The sequence below is a fragment of the Rhamphochromis sp. 'chilingali' genome, assembly GCF_963969265.1.
Source record: "Rhamphochromis sp. 'chilingali' genome assembly, chromosome: 11".
Classification (NCBI taxonomy): Eukaryota; Metazoa; Chordata; class Actinopteri; order Cichliformes; family Cichlidae; genus Rhamphochromis; species Rhamphochromis sp. 'chilingali'.
The window spans coordinates 20,232,157-20,248,555 of record NC_137938.1 but is presented as its reverse complement, the minus strand read 5'-3'; the positions used below and the strand labels follow the sequence as shown (position 1 = coordinate 20,248,555).

Below are 16,399 nucleotides of genomic sequence, written 5' to 3'. Positions count from 1 at the left end.
GTCATGTAGATTTCATCACGGTGTGTTCGGAGCCCTTCTTCAGAGTTGGCAGGGTAATTACTGAAAGGGCCTACTTAAAGCTGTAATTTTCCAGATGGCAGGCAGGCAAGACATAAGAGCCGGTTGCTCTCACCATGTGCTGAAGCTGGAGCCTATTCAGTATCACTTCAGATGGCATAGAGCTCCTACAGGCCTGACTGAGTAAAAATATGTAATAGTCAAAGCTCTTTTGGCTCAAGAAGAAAAGCTTCAGATTCCCAGAAGCCAAAAAGCAACTGCTCTGTATCTGAGGGGGGACCTGTGAAGAACAGACATGAGATTTGATTTCAGATTGGCCAGTTTTGCAGCCAAACGGGGGGATGTGGAGCAGATCTAAAGTTCAAAGCCTACAGCTGTGTTAGAGAAAAGAAGTGAAAGGTCAACAGACTGGATTCGGCAGTTTGTGGAGCTGCACCCGATGAGAGCAGATAGTCAGCAGCTGCGCAGTGACAAGGAGATTTACCAAGGCAAAGGTCCTCTCACCAGGATAAAGTACTTTTCAGCTGTCTACTTACATTAGGAGTCAGGCCAGTGTTTATAACGCTCATATTCATGTGATAAATATAAAGACTATACTACTTATAGGAGTTTACTGTATGTCAGTTAGTATACCAACCCATTAAAAAAAGACTCTTACATGCAGTATATAATTAAAAAAATAAGAAAAACACCCACACATGTTGACTTAAAGCAGCCAGCAACGATATTGTGGATTCAAACAAAGCACTGTCATCACACCAAGCCAGTACATTCTTCCCTCTTCTCCTTTGTCTCAATTTCTCCCTGCATGACAGGAGAGGAGCTCGCTCCCTGTTTGGATTCACTGGGTGGTGATGGACAGCGGTGAAAAGGAACACTTAACATTTCAAGAAACTGAAATGGAAGAGGATGTTTGACAAAAGCTGGCCACAGAAACGCAAACAATCTCCTCGCAGACAGCAGCAGTCGTTGCCGTGCGGGTAACCAGAGGAGAGCAATCCATCAAACTTTAGTTAGTGACTAGCTGCCTTAAAGTGCAACACAAAAAGGAACAAATTTGATTGTAACCTGTTCAAAAACTGCTGCTCGTGATTAAAAGCATTCGGCGCTCCTGAGGGCATGTGAAAATGTCACATCATGAAATCTTTTCTTGAAATTTGTTCACAAAAATGCCCCTGGATCATTAGTCTATTTTCAGAGTTACATTTATCCAAAACAAACGAGTTACGTTCAGTTAGGCTTATGCAATAATTGCAGGACAACGTCGGTGCCGTGTTATTTAAAGCTTAAATTTTCTTTCTGACATAAAGTCAGACAAGAGCTGAGTGACACATCGCTTCTTTGAAATGACAGCAACTTTATTCACATTCTACTCTTCCCCAGGTCATCATCGTCAGCCACAAAGCTCAGAAGGACAAAAAAAATCACCGCAGAGAAAGGAAAAAAGTGAAAGAAGAATGGCACGAACTAAGAGAGAGAGCGGGAGTAAAGACCAGCACTGGAAGAAGGGGGAATTATTCTTTTTAGGTTCAAAGGCGATCTATTCCCTACCACTCCTATCCATTCACTTTGTGCCACATTGGCCCCAGGGGGAATGGGAGTTGCTTGTCACTGATGCCATTCACCCATCAGTCACAGTGTTACAAGATCCTACGGGCTTCGCTTTGTGGGGCGGAATCTCCCAGCAGAGACCCACATGTGATGAAGTCAGCACCACTTCCACTGTGTGACTTTTCCCTCTCCCTCCGTTCAGCAGATGAACAGATTTATTATCTCTACAAAGGTTACATGGAGTTTCTTTGAGTACTGCAAAGGGCCGAGCTCTGAATATTCCAAATAAGCACATACAGTATGAAACCAAAGCTGGAAACTATTTACTTTCTTGGAAAGATGGTAGAGGTTCTTCAGAGTGTCAATTTTGTGCTGCTTAAACTTTCATCTCACCAGGTTCAGGTTTATTCTTTATTCAAACTGACGACGCACAGAGACGCAGCTGCTTCTCAAGCTCTTATTTATACTCATACTGTTTCTTGGTTTTGTATATATTGCTCTTGATGAGCGTTATTTTTGTTAGTCTTAACTAGGACTTGAGTGCAAAATTTAGTTTCACCTCATGGCAATAAAAATCCTTAGATCCTTGTATTCATCAAGCACAATCAAAGGCTGTTGGCTGCTTTTTTTAATTTTGATGGCTTTTTTGTTATATTATGGTGACAATAATGTCACATGGATGAACGTCTGCATGACTGTGTAAACTATATTACACCTTTGCGATTTTTGTTTCACTCCGTTTTCTGCAGGGAGTGTTACAGCTGATCTGCAACAGAAAACCCCAAGCTACCTTTTACCTTAAATAATTATAATTCTTTCTCTCTGTGCTGGCATTTAGATGAGCTTTCTTGACCAGATAGTAGTTTTAATAAAATACATTTATGCTATATTAATCTCTTCTTGTCTGATTGAAACCTGTAGTGTAATGCATACTCCTAGTGTATGCATTCCCAGTAACTCTGCAGACACAAAGACTGGTAATGACTACACGACTCTAGCCCTGGAGTGTCAGGTATAGAATAACACAGAGGAAAGTATCTTGGGGCACCATAAATGTTCTGAAACAAGAGACAGATTTCCGCAAGTAGATCCAGGTGGTCTGTGGTTCCACGTCATCTGTTACTCGTGAAAAGTTTATTTTCTCTCTGCCACTGCTGCATAAATATCGAGGACATAAAGTGCACTGGAGCCTGCCACTTAGTACCCTGATTGACTTTGTATGTGACTCTGAATATGATCTGAAGTCAGTTTTTGAAGCTGATGAAGGGAGAGTTGGCAAAGAACTTGAATTTTTTCAAAACATGCAAAAATGATATCCAAGAAAGTGCTTTACAAATGCGCAGTCAGTGAATTGTTATGGACTTATTTGAATCTCGTTTTGACCACCGGTACTTTTAGTAACGTTTTACTGGATTCTGTGTCTTATATAACCACAGACTTGATAAGAACACAAGGACTGACATGAATTCCTTCACCGTGGTTGTAATCTGAGAGCTTCAAAGTTGGAACTAAGGGAACGCCGGGGGCCCACCATGTGAAAAGAGTCCACTCGGGCCTATCCTGAGCCACACAGACCACTACTCACTCCATCCACATCCCCTCACAGCAGGATCTAGCCATCTGGACTAATTTCTGCTCTGACAGAATGGCTCTCAAGCCCCATCTGTATTAGGGCTCCATTCACAGTGGGTGTGTGGAATGTGCTTGTCTGGGAGGGAAGTTAGTAGATTTAAGGGATGACGGCATAACACAATATATCTTTTCACCCTGTACACTGGAGCATGTAATTTCATCAACATCTGTATTTCATTTTTAGTGCCTTGGTCAATTTAGGGGTTCAGTCAGTTTGCATTCAAGGCACCAGGAAGGCCTCAAATCACTTTATTATTACATGTAGTAACATTATTTAGATTACAAATTTGTGTAAGACATAAAACAAATGTTTATAAAACATCTCAGATATGCCAGTGTTCACCTAAATCTAACTACTGCAATCCAGAGGCTGATCAATAATATCAAATTTCCCACAACTATCAAAAACAGATGCTTATGTAAATGTTTGTTGGTCAGTTTTTAGTCTATATATGAATAGTAAGTTGTGGTGGAGGAGTGGTTGAAACCCATAACATTAAGTGTTACAGGGTCAGTTTTACTCACCTACTATGTCTTCTCAATGTCTCAATCAATACTGTCATTTAATCAATAACAGTGAAAAAAGAAATCTCCTCATGAAAAGTTGTTAATGTTAATTCTGGGATGCAAATCTAAAATAACCTGCTTTCCCCCAAAACAATATATACAGTAGTAAATCTAGACAGGACCTCACTGCATGCATTACTGCCATTCTTGGGCCTACAGCGACAGCCCAAGCCTATTAGCTGTTCCGTTACTATAGCAACTTGTACTAAATCCCCAGAAGAGTAGACAGGAAGGGGTCCGAGGGCAAAAGTGGGTCATTTGGTTGATAACCAACACATGTCTTGCCTCAGTGTCTCAGTCAACTAATACACCAATCCATGGAGGAAAAAGATGTCTTGTAAGGATGGTGTGGCTCTACGAAAAATGCTTTTTAATAAAGCACACCTAATAAAGGATGTTAAATTGTAAACTGCTGAAAAACATAGTTATAAGAGAGACAGCCAAAATAATGTTTCACAACATGGGAATATTGTATTGCAGTATTAATATAGACACTGAAAAGGGTCGACCCTTATAATTATGATTATATTTCTAGTGTGTCTGTTGAGTGAGGCGGGGGTCCCTAAGTTCTCAATGTACTTATAAATTGGTGTGAAAACAGTTCGTAGCATTTGTATCTGGAGGCCTGGAGTATCTTCGACACAGTGTTAATAATTAAACAGTGTAGAAAACAGCAGGTTACCTTGGTTTTATCAATAGAGAATCTACAATTCATGAAGTTAATATCTACAGGCCCCCTCATTTAAAAGTTTCCACTGCACAAGGGGGATAGGTGGTCAGTCCAAATATAAATAATGGTAGCTGTTTACTTTAGACCAGTCACCTGTCCTCCTCCTGACTGCCTTTCTGATTATAGTATGTCTGATACATCTTTGGACTTTTGTAGTGTTGTTAGACTACGTAAGTTTATGTCTATACATAAATTTATGATCAAATACACCAAGTGCTGCATAATCCTGCCTTGACAATGAAATGGTACCAGTAGAAGCTGTATTCTGCACAGCTCCTGCGAGAGAGTGGTGGAAAAACTCAATGTGGAGCTGCTGCCTTTTGGCTGTGAGCTTTCCAGTATAAATCTATTGACAGCGGCTAACAGAGGTGCTATCAGTCCAATACAGGCTGGCAGCGTCCCCCAGTGGTGTTTTACAAAACAGTGTGGAGTAACTGCTGGAAAGCAAAGTGGAAAGGCCTGTTCTTTGGTCGGGATGGAATGGGGCGGGGGCTATTTGGCCAATCAGTAGCTCTGAGTTTACTCATTGGCTAGAGGGGAACTGTCAGTCAAATCTCCCAAAGACTGTTTTTCCTGCGATTTCAACAGTACAGCCTCAGAGTTTGAGGGGAGCAGATCCCCGTCGACAAAGCCCAGTGTCTTTACAGCACTGAAAACAGTAAAAAAGTATTCTCAAATAATACTAAGTAACACTTTCTGTATTAGAATTTCTACTATACAATATCATGCAAAATTAAATATTAAAAATAGCATCAAACGTTTAAAATAATGCAAAATGAAGCGATTCAGTATATTATTTCCATCAGGAATTTACATTCATTGCAACTGCTTTATAAACCCACCGCTGTATCATTTTAAAGTGGATGGTATTTTTCTCTTAAATGTATTGAACTTTATGTAACATCAATTGGAAATACATGGAAGTACTCTAAAATTAAATAAAACTAAAGTGCACCAAGATCCCTGGTTCGATCCCGGGAGGAGACACAATACATTTATTTATTTATTTATTGTATTCTCGGACTGTCTTTTTGTTTCCAATAAAATAAAACAAAATTTGTGAAATACATTATAGGAAGTGCGCATGCCCTGCCATACCCCGCTGACGCCCATGGGTGGCAGGGCTGTTCCGGACCGCTGGACTGGGACGGTCGAGCGGACTGCTCCCTGATTGGTCGCTGCTGTGCGCGTCCCCGTCGTCTCCTCCCGGTTTTCCTGGCATGACCTTTTCCCTTGGCAACCACTTCCTCCGAGCATCAACGGCCATCTTTAATTTTAACTCATTCATGAAAAGTTGTTTCGCTCATTTACTCACATCGACCGACACATTTGAGCTCAAAGCAGCGTCACCGGCGCTTTGTGCATGTTGTTTCCAGCGACAAGCACAGAGCAGAGCCGAGCGGCACCGCAGCAGGCTACCCTCCGAGATTAAGTAAACACCGAGAGCGTACGTGCATATTGTTCATTACAGCGTCTAATGCATCACCGAGGCACGCTTCTATTCACTCATGTTTCGGGCTGCTGTCTGCTAAATGTGCTCGTAACCAGGCTGTGAGTGAACGACGCTCACGGCGATACTAACATGTTGCTTTTTTTGGACTGAAGGAGCACAATCACCCGACAGAAACAGCAGGTGGAGCGCTGTAACAAGTGTGCCGATCATTGTATGAAGGGCACAGCAGAGTAGTCGCCACTGCCATGTTCTGCTGGAAAAAAAAAAATCCCAGCAGCAGGGAGATAAAAGTGAATGTTCCTGACTCCACCGTGTTTAGTTTGTTTTTTTTTTAGCACGAAAAGAAATGAACTCCCTGTTCTTGTGATTGCCCTGGCCTTCATTCATTCGCTTATTCTCTATCGTGGCAGAATGAGAAAGAAGCAGACTGCCAAACAGAGGAAGACTGAGGAGACTACAGTTGTCCAGGAGTTTGTGGTTGAAAAAATAATTCGCCGCAGAATCTCGAATGGGAGAGTGGAGTACTTCCTGAAGTGGAAGGGCTTCACTGAGTGAGTGGGATGTTGCAGAACCAGTCATTTGAACGGTTTGATTGTGTAACCCGTTTATCCACCGTAGTAAAAATTGCCTTTCCCTCCTCCTGTTAACTCTAACCGCAGTGCAGAAAACACGTGGGAACCCGAGGACAACCTGGACTGTCCTGAACTCATAGAGGAGTTCTTGAGAAACGCCCACTTCACCGAGGAGAATGAAGAAGAGCAACCCGAGCAAGGGTTTGTTCCCAAAGAGGAAATGGCAGAGGAAGAGACAGAAATTGTGAGTATGTGAGGAATTTTGGAGTTTCTGGATCGTCTGTATGTCTGTCTGTTTCCATGTTATTTACAGAACTTCTGCAGCTAAATCTGCCAAAAGGGAGAACAACAATGAAAAATATAGAAGTATAGGGAACACAATAGAAGTATGGTAGCATTTTCCCTTTAGTTGTAGACTGAGGTTGGAATAGAGTCAACTGACTCCTTGTCAGAAATTGTTTTAAGGCTCAATCTGAAACTAAATGTCGTGTTAAAGAGGTTAGTTTTACAAAAGCTCCTGAAAATGAAACCAGTTAAATTTCCCCTTTTTTCTGCAATGGGTGTGTACAGTGAGGGAGAAAAAATGAAATGGCTCGACTTAGCAACCTTCTTATCATGTCTAGTAAATCTGTGCTGCAACTTTGAACTTTGCCTTTTCTTATTTTGTTCTTTTAGTCCTGCGTGCAGGAGGCTCAGGCTGTGAAGACGGACAACAGCGTCCTTCAGCCCGATGATGAGCAGAAAAACTCCCCCAGTGACCTCAGTACTTATCTCGAGCCCGAATGCATCATCGGCTCAACGGACAGAAAGGGAGAGCTCATGTTCCTAGTCAAATGGTGACTGCTTCCTCTTTACTCTGTCCTTGAATAATAAATGCCAGCACTTGAGTAAACGTGGAAAATGTTAATATTTAAAGCCAGAGTCAGACAGCAAAGTGTGTGTGTGGGGGGGGGGACTCGATGTTTTTGTTGCTGTTGCTTTGTGGGAAACTGCAGTTTTCCAACATTTTATATATGCATGATCATTTACTTGAGAAGAGAAGTTGGAAGTTGACACTGACCACCTCAAACCTTATTAGTAACAGATTGGAGAGAGCAGATGGGCTTTGGGTTTATCATTACACACAACCATTAAGCTATAGACTCGGGGGCTCTTAACTATGCGTACCTGGACTATTAAGTCCAGCTCTGCAAAGATCTACCTTTATGAGGCTCCGAGTGATCGGCTTAGATCGTTTTGCTTTTTTTTTTCTCTTCTGATTTACATACACAAATGTTAGTGTCCGGGAGTCCAGCAGAGCCGCAACACTACCTACGATTGTAGTTACTTTATGAAAGAGGAGCTATATTGAATTACAACAGATTGTAAAGTTTGTAAACACAGTTTGTAAAACGGTTGGCTGAAGTCTTTTAAAACGCTCAATGAGTTTTGTTAGGTTGGAGAACTTGGAATTTTTTGAGTGTGAAAGATGTGCTCATGTTTAGGGCTGGAAGTTTAGAGGTCTACGGAAAGCAAACACTTGCACACAATTCCACAAATTATTGACCTTACCCAAATGTCCGCGTCATTCAAAGAAGCACGGCATTGATATGATGATAAGACGCCAGAGTCCTATATTGCTTCCCTTAAGCAAACAAGTCATTTTTTTACTTCTCCTCCACAAGAGCATAGCCAGTCAGAAAATGTTTAATTCCCTTTGTTTGTCTCAGTCTGTCCCTTGCATCCCATTCTGTCATTCTTGTAATCTTCTCTTCTTGTAATCTTCTTTCCTGCTGTTTGGGAGCTCAGTCTCCATCATCCTTTGCCCAGTGTATCAACTATCCCTCCTCTGCACATGTCCTACCTATTTCAGCTTTGCCTGGTACACTGTCATATGCTTTCTGTAGATCCTCAAAGACAGAGTGCAACTCCTTCTCTGTACTTCTCCATTAACACTTTAAGCAAACTAGCACAAACATCGTGTCTCTAGCGCTCTTTCTCAGTATGAAGTCATACTGCTGCTCACTGATCATCACCTCTCCTCTTAACTGAGCTTTGGCAGCTCTGTCCCGTGTTTTCATGGCTTTATCCCTCTGTAGTTACTTCAGCTAGGCACGCATCATCCTTGTTCTTGAAAATCAGTGATGATATGCTTTATTACATTTGTTGATCTGTCAGCAAGACACTGTGAGAAATTACTGGCTAAATTTAACAGAATTGGTGGAACAATGGAGCATGAGCTAAAGGAAGCTAAAGCTAAAATCTAGTGCCCCTTTTATGTAGAGTCCCCTTACCCTTTACTTCTCCATTAAAAAAACTGTCAGAAATATTTTTTTCTGTTAAGACATTTTACATCCATTAAAAACGAGAGGCGGTTTCAGTCTTTTCCTTCTGCTGCGCGTATCCCCACAGGAAAAACTCTGATGACGTTGCCCTGCTGCCGGCCCGTGAAGCGAGCGCCAGATGTCCCCAGGTGGTCATCGACTTCTACGAGCAGAAGCTGACCTGGCACTGTGGAGACGACGAGCAGTAAAAATGTGTGTGGGTTGTGTGCAGAGGAGAACTAATAAACAGCTGTGCTCTCATCTGAAGCTTAACTTTAGCCTCCATCAAATGTCCTCCTTCAGCTGCCATCAGAAGCACTTCGAGCTCTGGCAGGTGTGACATCCTCGGCGGTGGTGGATTTTAAGTGCTGTCTGCCCCATGGTGCTCAAAAAAGGTCACTGTGACTTTGCAGACACTCTGATGGAGGCTCAAGCTAACCTTTATGTAGAGCGGCTGATCTGAGGTCAGACTAACCCGTTGCAGCTTTTTTCCTGTGTCATCATGTAGCGGACTCGATCACTGTGGTTGTGTTTTGTTTTGAAGATATTGTTCTATGAGTAATTTAGTATTTATAGTCCTGTTTAGATGCCAGTATCTTACACTGGAAGGGCCCTGCGGTTGTTTAGTGTGTGCTTTACATCCTGTACGGCGACACTCTACTGCCAGAGCCAGCAAACTACTGTCCAAGTCCATGCCTTCAGCCTATGTAGCTTTTGGTTAGAGCTGAAGATTGTAGCCCTGTTGTTGGAATGCCTCTTGTTTGAACTTGTATTGTGTGAGGTTGTGAAGTGTTAATGGACACAGCTTTTACTGTATCTCTTTATGACCCTTGTGGTTGATGTTAAATAATATATATTTTAAAAAAAATGTTGCCCATCAAAAATTCCCTTGTTTTTTTTAATCAGCTGCTGTAAATTAGCAGTTTTCTCCTGTTTATTGAATTAGAACGTTTCAGATTATTTAAATATTTGGTGCTTTGATCCAAAAAGTGAAGCCCTGTAGAATTTTTCAGAATAAGAGCGCCTCGAGGCAACTGTTGTCGTGATTTGGCACTGTATAAATAAAATTGAGTTGAATTAGAAGGTCATGAATTTTCTTAAGTAAATCTAATGAGATTTACACTTATCAAAATGAACTCTTGTGCACCGTAAATGCGTAAGACGATTGTTAAATGTAGCACTTTAGATCTGAGACTGTGCAGTTTACACAGGGCATTCATTGACTGTAATTATACAGTTCTGTGTACTTTATATCTGTATCCTGGTGGCATTGTTCTGACTCGACATATCTCCCATGACTGCTATGGGACACTCAGCTGAACCTCAAACCTCCTAAAAACACATCTGCTACAGAACTACTGTAACTGTTGACCATGGATCTGTGAAGTCTGTGAATAAATGAAACCTTTTTTGACACTTTTTGCATCTTGATTCACTCTGATTATATTTCTCACATTATGTGGTCCAATTACTCCTAAAATAAATGATCAATTCCAAATTATTAAAAAAAACAACATTAATATGAGATGATTCATTTGACATTACATTTCTGGCACTAAATGGGCTACACAGAGTTGGGTCCAGAAACACAAGCTTTGTGATTTTCTTTTTTCCTCTGTGCACCACCACAGTGGATTTTAAAGCTAACAGTTAAGATGTGCTTAAAGTGCAGACCTTTAATCTTAATTCAAGGGTTTTACTGTAAAAAATGCAGCTCTTTAGGAATTGCAGTGATTTTTTTAGACAGTGCTTCATTTTCAGAGGCGGAAATCAATTGGACAAACTTACAACATTTTAAAAGTAAAAACCTTTGTAGTCAATAAATGCCTAAAGTTTAGAACCCATCGACACCACCACGTACTTTTTTTCCATGCTTCAGAGGCTCTGCTAGCCCTGTGCTGCGGTCACTGTCTGGTGCTGCTTGTGGGTTTTTCTGGATTCAGTTTTGTTTTTAGTAACTGGAAGGCACGCTGTTAGGCGGAGATCAGGTGACTGACGTGGTTGATGAAGAATATCCCCGTTTTTGCTTTCAGGAATGGCTGAGTTGCTTTTGTGGTGTCCTTCGGGTCATTATCTGTTTGCACTGTGAAGTGATTAGGTTTGTGGCATTTGAGTGAAAAGTATAGTGCTGTACACTTCTATCAATAAACACTAGTGACCCTTTACCATTGGCAACCATACATGCCCATGCTATAACATTACCTCCACATATTTTACAGATGATGTGGTATGCTTAGGATAATGATTTGTTTCCATGCTTCTCTCTTCTCATTATTCTGGCACAAGTTAATCTTGAGTTTATCTGTCCAAAGATACTTTTTCTAGAACTGTGCAGGTTCTTTTAGGTATTTTCTTATCTGACCTTCTTGTTTTTGAGTATAACCAGTGGTTTCCACCGTGCTGTAAACTCTCTGTATTTACATTCATGAAGGTGTTTCTAAACTCTGGACCCTGTCAATGATATGCTTACCTCTTCTTGACTTGGTTAGATGCTGTAAAGTTGTTTTTCCTTACAAATGGAAACGATTCTGTCATCATGTATTTTAGTTTTATGTTCTTCTGTTTTTTTCTTTGTTTTTTTTTAGATAGTGCAGTACTGTGAGTAAACAGAAAAGATGGGAGAGAGTGGAAGGAGTTAGACACAGAAAATGTTCTGGCATGGACTTAAAAACAGGCCTCTGCAGTACCCTTGGGTACTTGGCTACCAGCATCCACTTCAATTGTCTCCTGTGATCTTTCAGGCATCTCATTGTTTTTAAGAACAGATCAGATTGTTGATTTGGCCTCTCTTAAATTTTTTGCTGTCTCTATGAGAGGATTATTTTTCACTTTCAGCCTAATGACGGCCTTCCTCACTTAGATTGGCATCTCATTAGACCTTATATTTAAAATCTAAACCATTTTCACTATTTTAAATTAACGCCAGATCTTTTGTCTACTTCATTTGTCACAAAATAACAAATGAACAGGCCTCACCTGGCCACAAAACTGCTAGCAGTTACCTTTGAGCCTCTTAAAACGGAAGACTGTGTATAAAAATGGCTGTAATTTATAAACAGTTAATACTAAACTTTTTGTTAAACTTTTGTGAATTAAAGCCAAAAGTCTCCACTTCAATCATATCTTGATTGTGTCGTGTAAAATCCACTGTGATGGTGTAAAAAACAAAACCTACAGCAGTTGTCTCTTTTTCTAACAAAGTATGGATTTCCTGTAACTTTAGCTGCTTTGATCTGGTTGTGCTGACACATGTTCTCTAACAATGCTTCCGATTTAGGAATGCTCGTTTTGCTGAGTTGACAGTTAGAGGGAGGTGCTTATATCAGTCTTGTGACTTTATTTTGAAACCTTTGCTCCATAACCTGTAAAGGTGGAAATAAAAGACACAAATGCAGTGCTAAGGACCACTATTATCTATCTGACTTACAGTTATTGAGATTGAATCTTTTAGATCATGAGAAAAGAAACTGACAGCACCGAGAATCAGGTAGGTCTGAATTAGTGTTGTGAATGTGACAGTTTCTTAATTGTCAAGAAGAAAGATCTTTTAGGAGTCACGTGTTTTCCTTAAACTGTGGCACAACTTTGAAAATAACCGTGTTTGTACTAAGCATGAAACCATTCTCTGTTGGATTTTCCTATCCTGGTTCGTGTGATGTTAGTCATTCTACTTCCTCTATCTGCCAATATAATCCTTCCCTTTTTCACAACACAGTGCATTCCATTCAGTCTTTCAGTCTCTGTCCTGCCTTCTCCATGCAGCAGGTCATCAGTGTCTGGGTACGGGACCCACGGATGCAAAAGAATGACTTCTGGCATGCCTACATAGACTATGAAATTTGTTTACATGTAAGTAAAATGCTTAAGACAGTTGGTCGAATCGTTATTCTTTCATTTAGGGCATTTTTACTGTGATATGTGTGTGACACTGGGGTGTCCTGTTTTAGACCGACAGTGTGTGCTTCACCAAGAAGATCTCACAAGTGAGAAGGAGATACAGTGAGTTTGTATGGCTCAGGCGAAAACTGCAGGCAAATTCGATGCTAATGTAAGTTCATCCACTGAGATTTGAATTTAAAGTTTACTTACTCATAGTTAAAGTAGTGTGCTCAGTTGTTCCTGACATTTTGTTGTTCTTGTTGTTGATTTTCCAGGGTACATGTACCAGGGCTGCCCCCTAAAAACCCTTTCTTCAGTCTTAATAACGCTCAGCAGATCACTGATCGAATGAAAGGGCTCCAGAAATTTTTGGAACAGTACGTGAGAACCCAAAGATCAATGCATTTATGAACTTTGACCTAGTCAAACAAAAACTGGAGTACAAACACGGGACCACATGACTGACTCTTTCTAAAGGTAATACCGGGCGAAGTTTTAAAGTGTTTATTTTTCCCAAATTTTTTTCAGAGTCCTTCAGAACCCTCTGCTGCTGTCCGACAGCTGCCTTCACCTTTTCCTACAGTCACAGCTTAGCGTGCCTATGATAGAGGCCTGCGCTGCTGGAAGGACGCACTACTCTGTGGTTCAGGCTGTGCAACGCTGCGGCCTCCGGAGATTCCACTCAGAAGAGGATCTGCACAATAACCTCAAAATTTCCTGTGACTCTGACTCAGATAGGTAAAAAAAAAGATCTGATCTCACCGCATGAGTAAAACTGAAAGTCTTTAGAAGTCAGTTTCACTCTACCTAATTCACTAAATTGTCTTTTTTTTTTTCCAGCTCCGAGGGTAGGGATCCAGAACACAAGATTAAAGATTTGGAAGCTTCTTCTCTTGATCTCATTGAAACAAGCCAGGAGGAAGAGCTGAGCTGCTTATCTCGTTCTACATGAAAGCATCATCTTCATACTGCTGACAGAATGTGGGAGTCTCTGCACCCATACAATGTTTTGGATGAGCGAAGGAAAAAGCTATTACCGTAAACCTGTTACTGCACTTAACATGTCTCGTCTTAATTATTTCATTTATTTAAAAAAATGTCACAGCTTCTTGTGTTCTTGATGAGACGTTTTAGTTTGAAATTTGCACAGTAAATAATAATAAAAAATTACCTCTTGTATATTACATATCTATTATCTATCTACATTTATATCTATCTACATATCTACCTGCACGTTCTCAGATTGTCTGAATAAATACAAAGTTGTACCAACAATTTGCCTGAAGATGGCAGTGTTGTAACAGCAATGCGTTTGTATAATCTTTGCTTCATAAACATTGCTTGAATTTTGGTCATTGAGACTGAAACTGGTCAGATATGAGTGCAGTGAAAGCCTTTTGTTCTCCTCTCTGTGCTTCACTCCCAATCAAGGGAAGGGTGTGGAAAGCTTGTCATCTGGTGGCCACCGCAGTGCTTAGCAGTATGACATGTGTAATAGGGTCTCTGCAGAGTTTTTAGACAGCCCCCTTGTCAGGTGTGTGGCTGGTAGGAGGTCCTGTGGGATCCCAATGGACTTGCTCCTGTCTGAGAGGGCTATCGGGTAGACAGGCTACATTGCTCCCTGCTGAACAAAATGCCAGCTGCAATGACAAGACACCCTTTCTACCTGTCTCCTTTGCTTTTGTTAGTCTGAGCTCACCTACTGCAGTCACATCTCAGCGTGTCTGTTCGTGTGTGTTTAGTAAACACACACGCCTGCTCTCACAGTGAACACCACCGTGCTTTTTTTTATTTTATTGCAGATGTAATAACGAGTAAAGGGAGTGGACAAACTGACATATCTGCAAAACTCATTAGATGAAGTGTTTTGCTTACTTTGGTTTTTTCCTCTGCAGCAGCTGGGTGAGATTTATTGTGAATTCAGAGGGTGGAAGAGATAGTAGGCTTATGTTAGAAAGAACAGAGCAGTGACGTCATCTTAAACACACTGAGATGAACAGCCGCCGACCGAGCTGCCACGGGAAGGTGGGACACATTTCTGAAAGATGCGCATCCAGTAGATATGTATTCATTTGCATCTACTATAGTGAAATATATGTATGTGCAACCATTACCAATGCTTGACGTGTAGTCAGCAGTATTTTGCACCTTCGGACAAAGGTGTAGGTGTTCAAGTGCAAACATATGAATGTTTTTCACTATTTCCACTTAATAAATTTTGAAAAATGTTTGTCTTGTCTTCCTGCAAATAGCTTGCAAAGAAGCTATTTAAACAGGAACTGTTCAGTCTAATGATATCTGACTTTCCAATATTGTTGCATGTCACCCTGACAGACTTTTAAGAAGCCTATGTAAAATGCTACACTGTATCATGTCAGTGTTTGAAGGAATTCTTGAAGTTAAAGATGCAACATTTTGGGTATTGTGTGGGTATTTTAAAAATAAACTTCAGTCATTCAGAATTAAATTACTTTGTCTGTTAAAAAAAGAAAAGAAAAGCTGTCATGTAAATTTTAATTAATTAAAACATTTTAGACTCATCAGTTTCATAATATTAATGAAACCAATGAAGGATGTATCACAGCCCTTGAGATGCTAGTGTAAGAGATGCCAAAAATGTAAAAGGGAAGAAGTAATCTTGGGGAGCTTTGGAGTTGCAGGTTGCACAATGAACTAAGTTCCCTTTGCAGAGCTTTGTGACTGCAAACTCCTTTTTGTCACTAGCAGTCTTGTGGATTGAAATGTTTCCATTTGCTAGTTTCAATTTGACCCGTCCTGCAGTATTGACCCATCATTTGATGGTTCAGTACTCCGATCCACTGGCCGTTAACCTTGAGCCTACCCTGCCGCTGCAGTTCTGCTACCATGACAACAAGGAGACATTTAAACCCATCAGATCAATTGCTAGTGGCTCCCTGCTCCATGTTGTGTGACCCCCAGTGTGGTCAGCTGGAGTGAAAACAGCGGGACAATAAATGAAGAAGAAGTAGAAGATGAAATTTCACTCTCCCTGGGCAAATACCCTCACTGTGCGTAATCTAATTAGTATGCTTATTGTTTGACACATAAAGTAGTCGAAGACCAAATAAATGAAAATGGCCCCTCTGGGAGAGACCCATCTGCCTCAGACCAAGTCAGCATGTCTTTCTGCCACAACAGCTCAAATAAACCACATCTAATGTCTATGATCACATGCTTGACTTGCTATTACATCTGATTTGTAATTAACACCGCATCAGAATAAGCAAAAGTAAACATTTTATCTTTTGGAATTAACCAAACTGTCAAACATGTGACAATATGAAATCCCAATCAGGGTATGTCTACAAAGCCAAAAACAAATGGAAGAAATGAGGGAGATATGCTCCAGTGGAGGCAAATTACAGATAAATCAGAGCCTGCTCATGCATTTTAATTGCCACATTATACAGAATCCATTAGTAGCAATAGGAGCTCAGCACCATTTGAGATATTAAATCTCTGTGACTGCAACTCCGTTGAACCAGGATGAGTCGATATCAGAGAAAGCCAGCTGCACTGCCAGTGGACAGGGGCTGATGCCTAAACAAAACGATACCATGAATATACATTATTGGTGATATGACAACAGCACACGCAGGCGATACGGCGTGTTTTTCCACTATAGGCAGATCTTGGAGCTGGGGATTTACTGAAGCGTTAATAAGAAACTGAA

At 40.8% G+C, this 16,399-nt stretch overlaps 2 protein-coding genes across 3 annotated transcripts; both read left to right on the top strand.

Annotated features, from left to right (window-relative positions):
- The first annotated feature begins 5,806 nt into the window (after window positions 1-5,806).
- Window positions 5,807-10,243, top strand: cbx3b (chromobox homolog 3b). Its single transcript, XM_080895893.1, has 5 exons — window positions 5,807-5,945; window positions 6,362-6,502; window positions 6,611-6,767; window positions 7,199-7,359; window positions 8,915-10,243. The coding sequence occupies exons 2-5, from the start codon at window positions 6,363-6,365 to the stop codon at window positions 9,033-9,035; spliced, it is 579 nt and encodes a 192-aa protein (XP_080752019.1). The 5' UTR covers window positions 5,807-5,945; window position 6,362; the 3' UTR covers window positions 9,036-10,243.
- A 1,189-nt stretch (window positions 10,244-11,432) lies between these two features.
- Window positions 11,433-14,045, top strand: snx10b (sorting nexin 10b). Of its 2 annotated transcripts, XM_080897041.1 has the most exons (6): window positions 11,433-12,313; window positions 12,589-12,675; window positions 12,774-12,874; window positions 12,981-13,082; window positions 13,234-13,443; window positions 13,546-14,045. In XM_080897041.1, the coding sequence occupies exons 1-6, from the start codon at window positions 12,281-12,283 to the stop codon at window positions 13,655-13,657; spliced, it is 645 nt and encodes a 214-aa protein (XP_080753167.1). In that variant the 5' UTR covers window positions 11,433-12,280; the 3' UTR covers window positions 13,658-14,045. The 2 variants fall into 2 exon arrangements, with proteins under 2 accessions (XP_080753167.1, XP_080753166.1); XM_080897040.1 differs by lacking the exon at window positions 11,433-12,313 and having other exon boundaries at window positions 12,324-12,675.
- The last annotated feature ends 2,354 nt before the right edge of the window (window positions 14,046-16,399 follow it).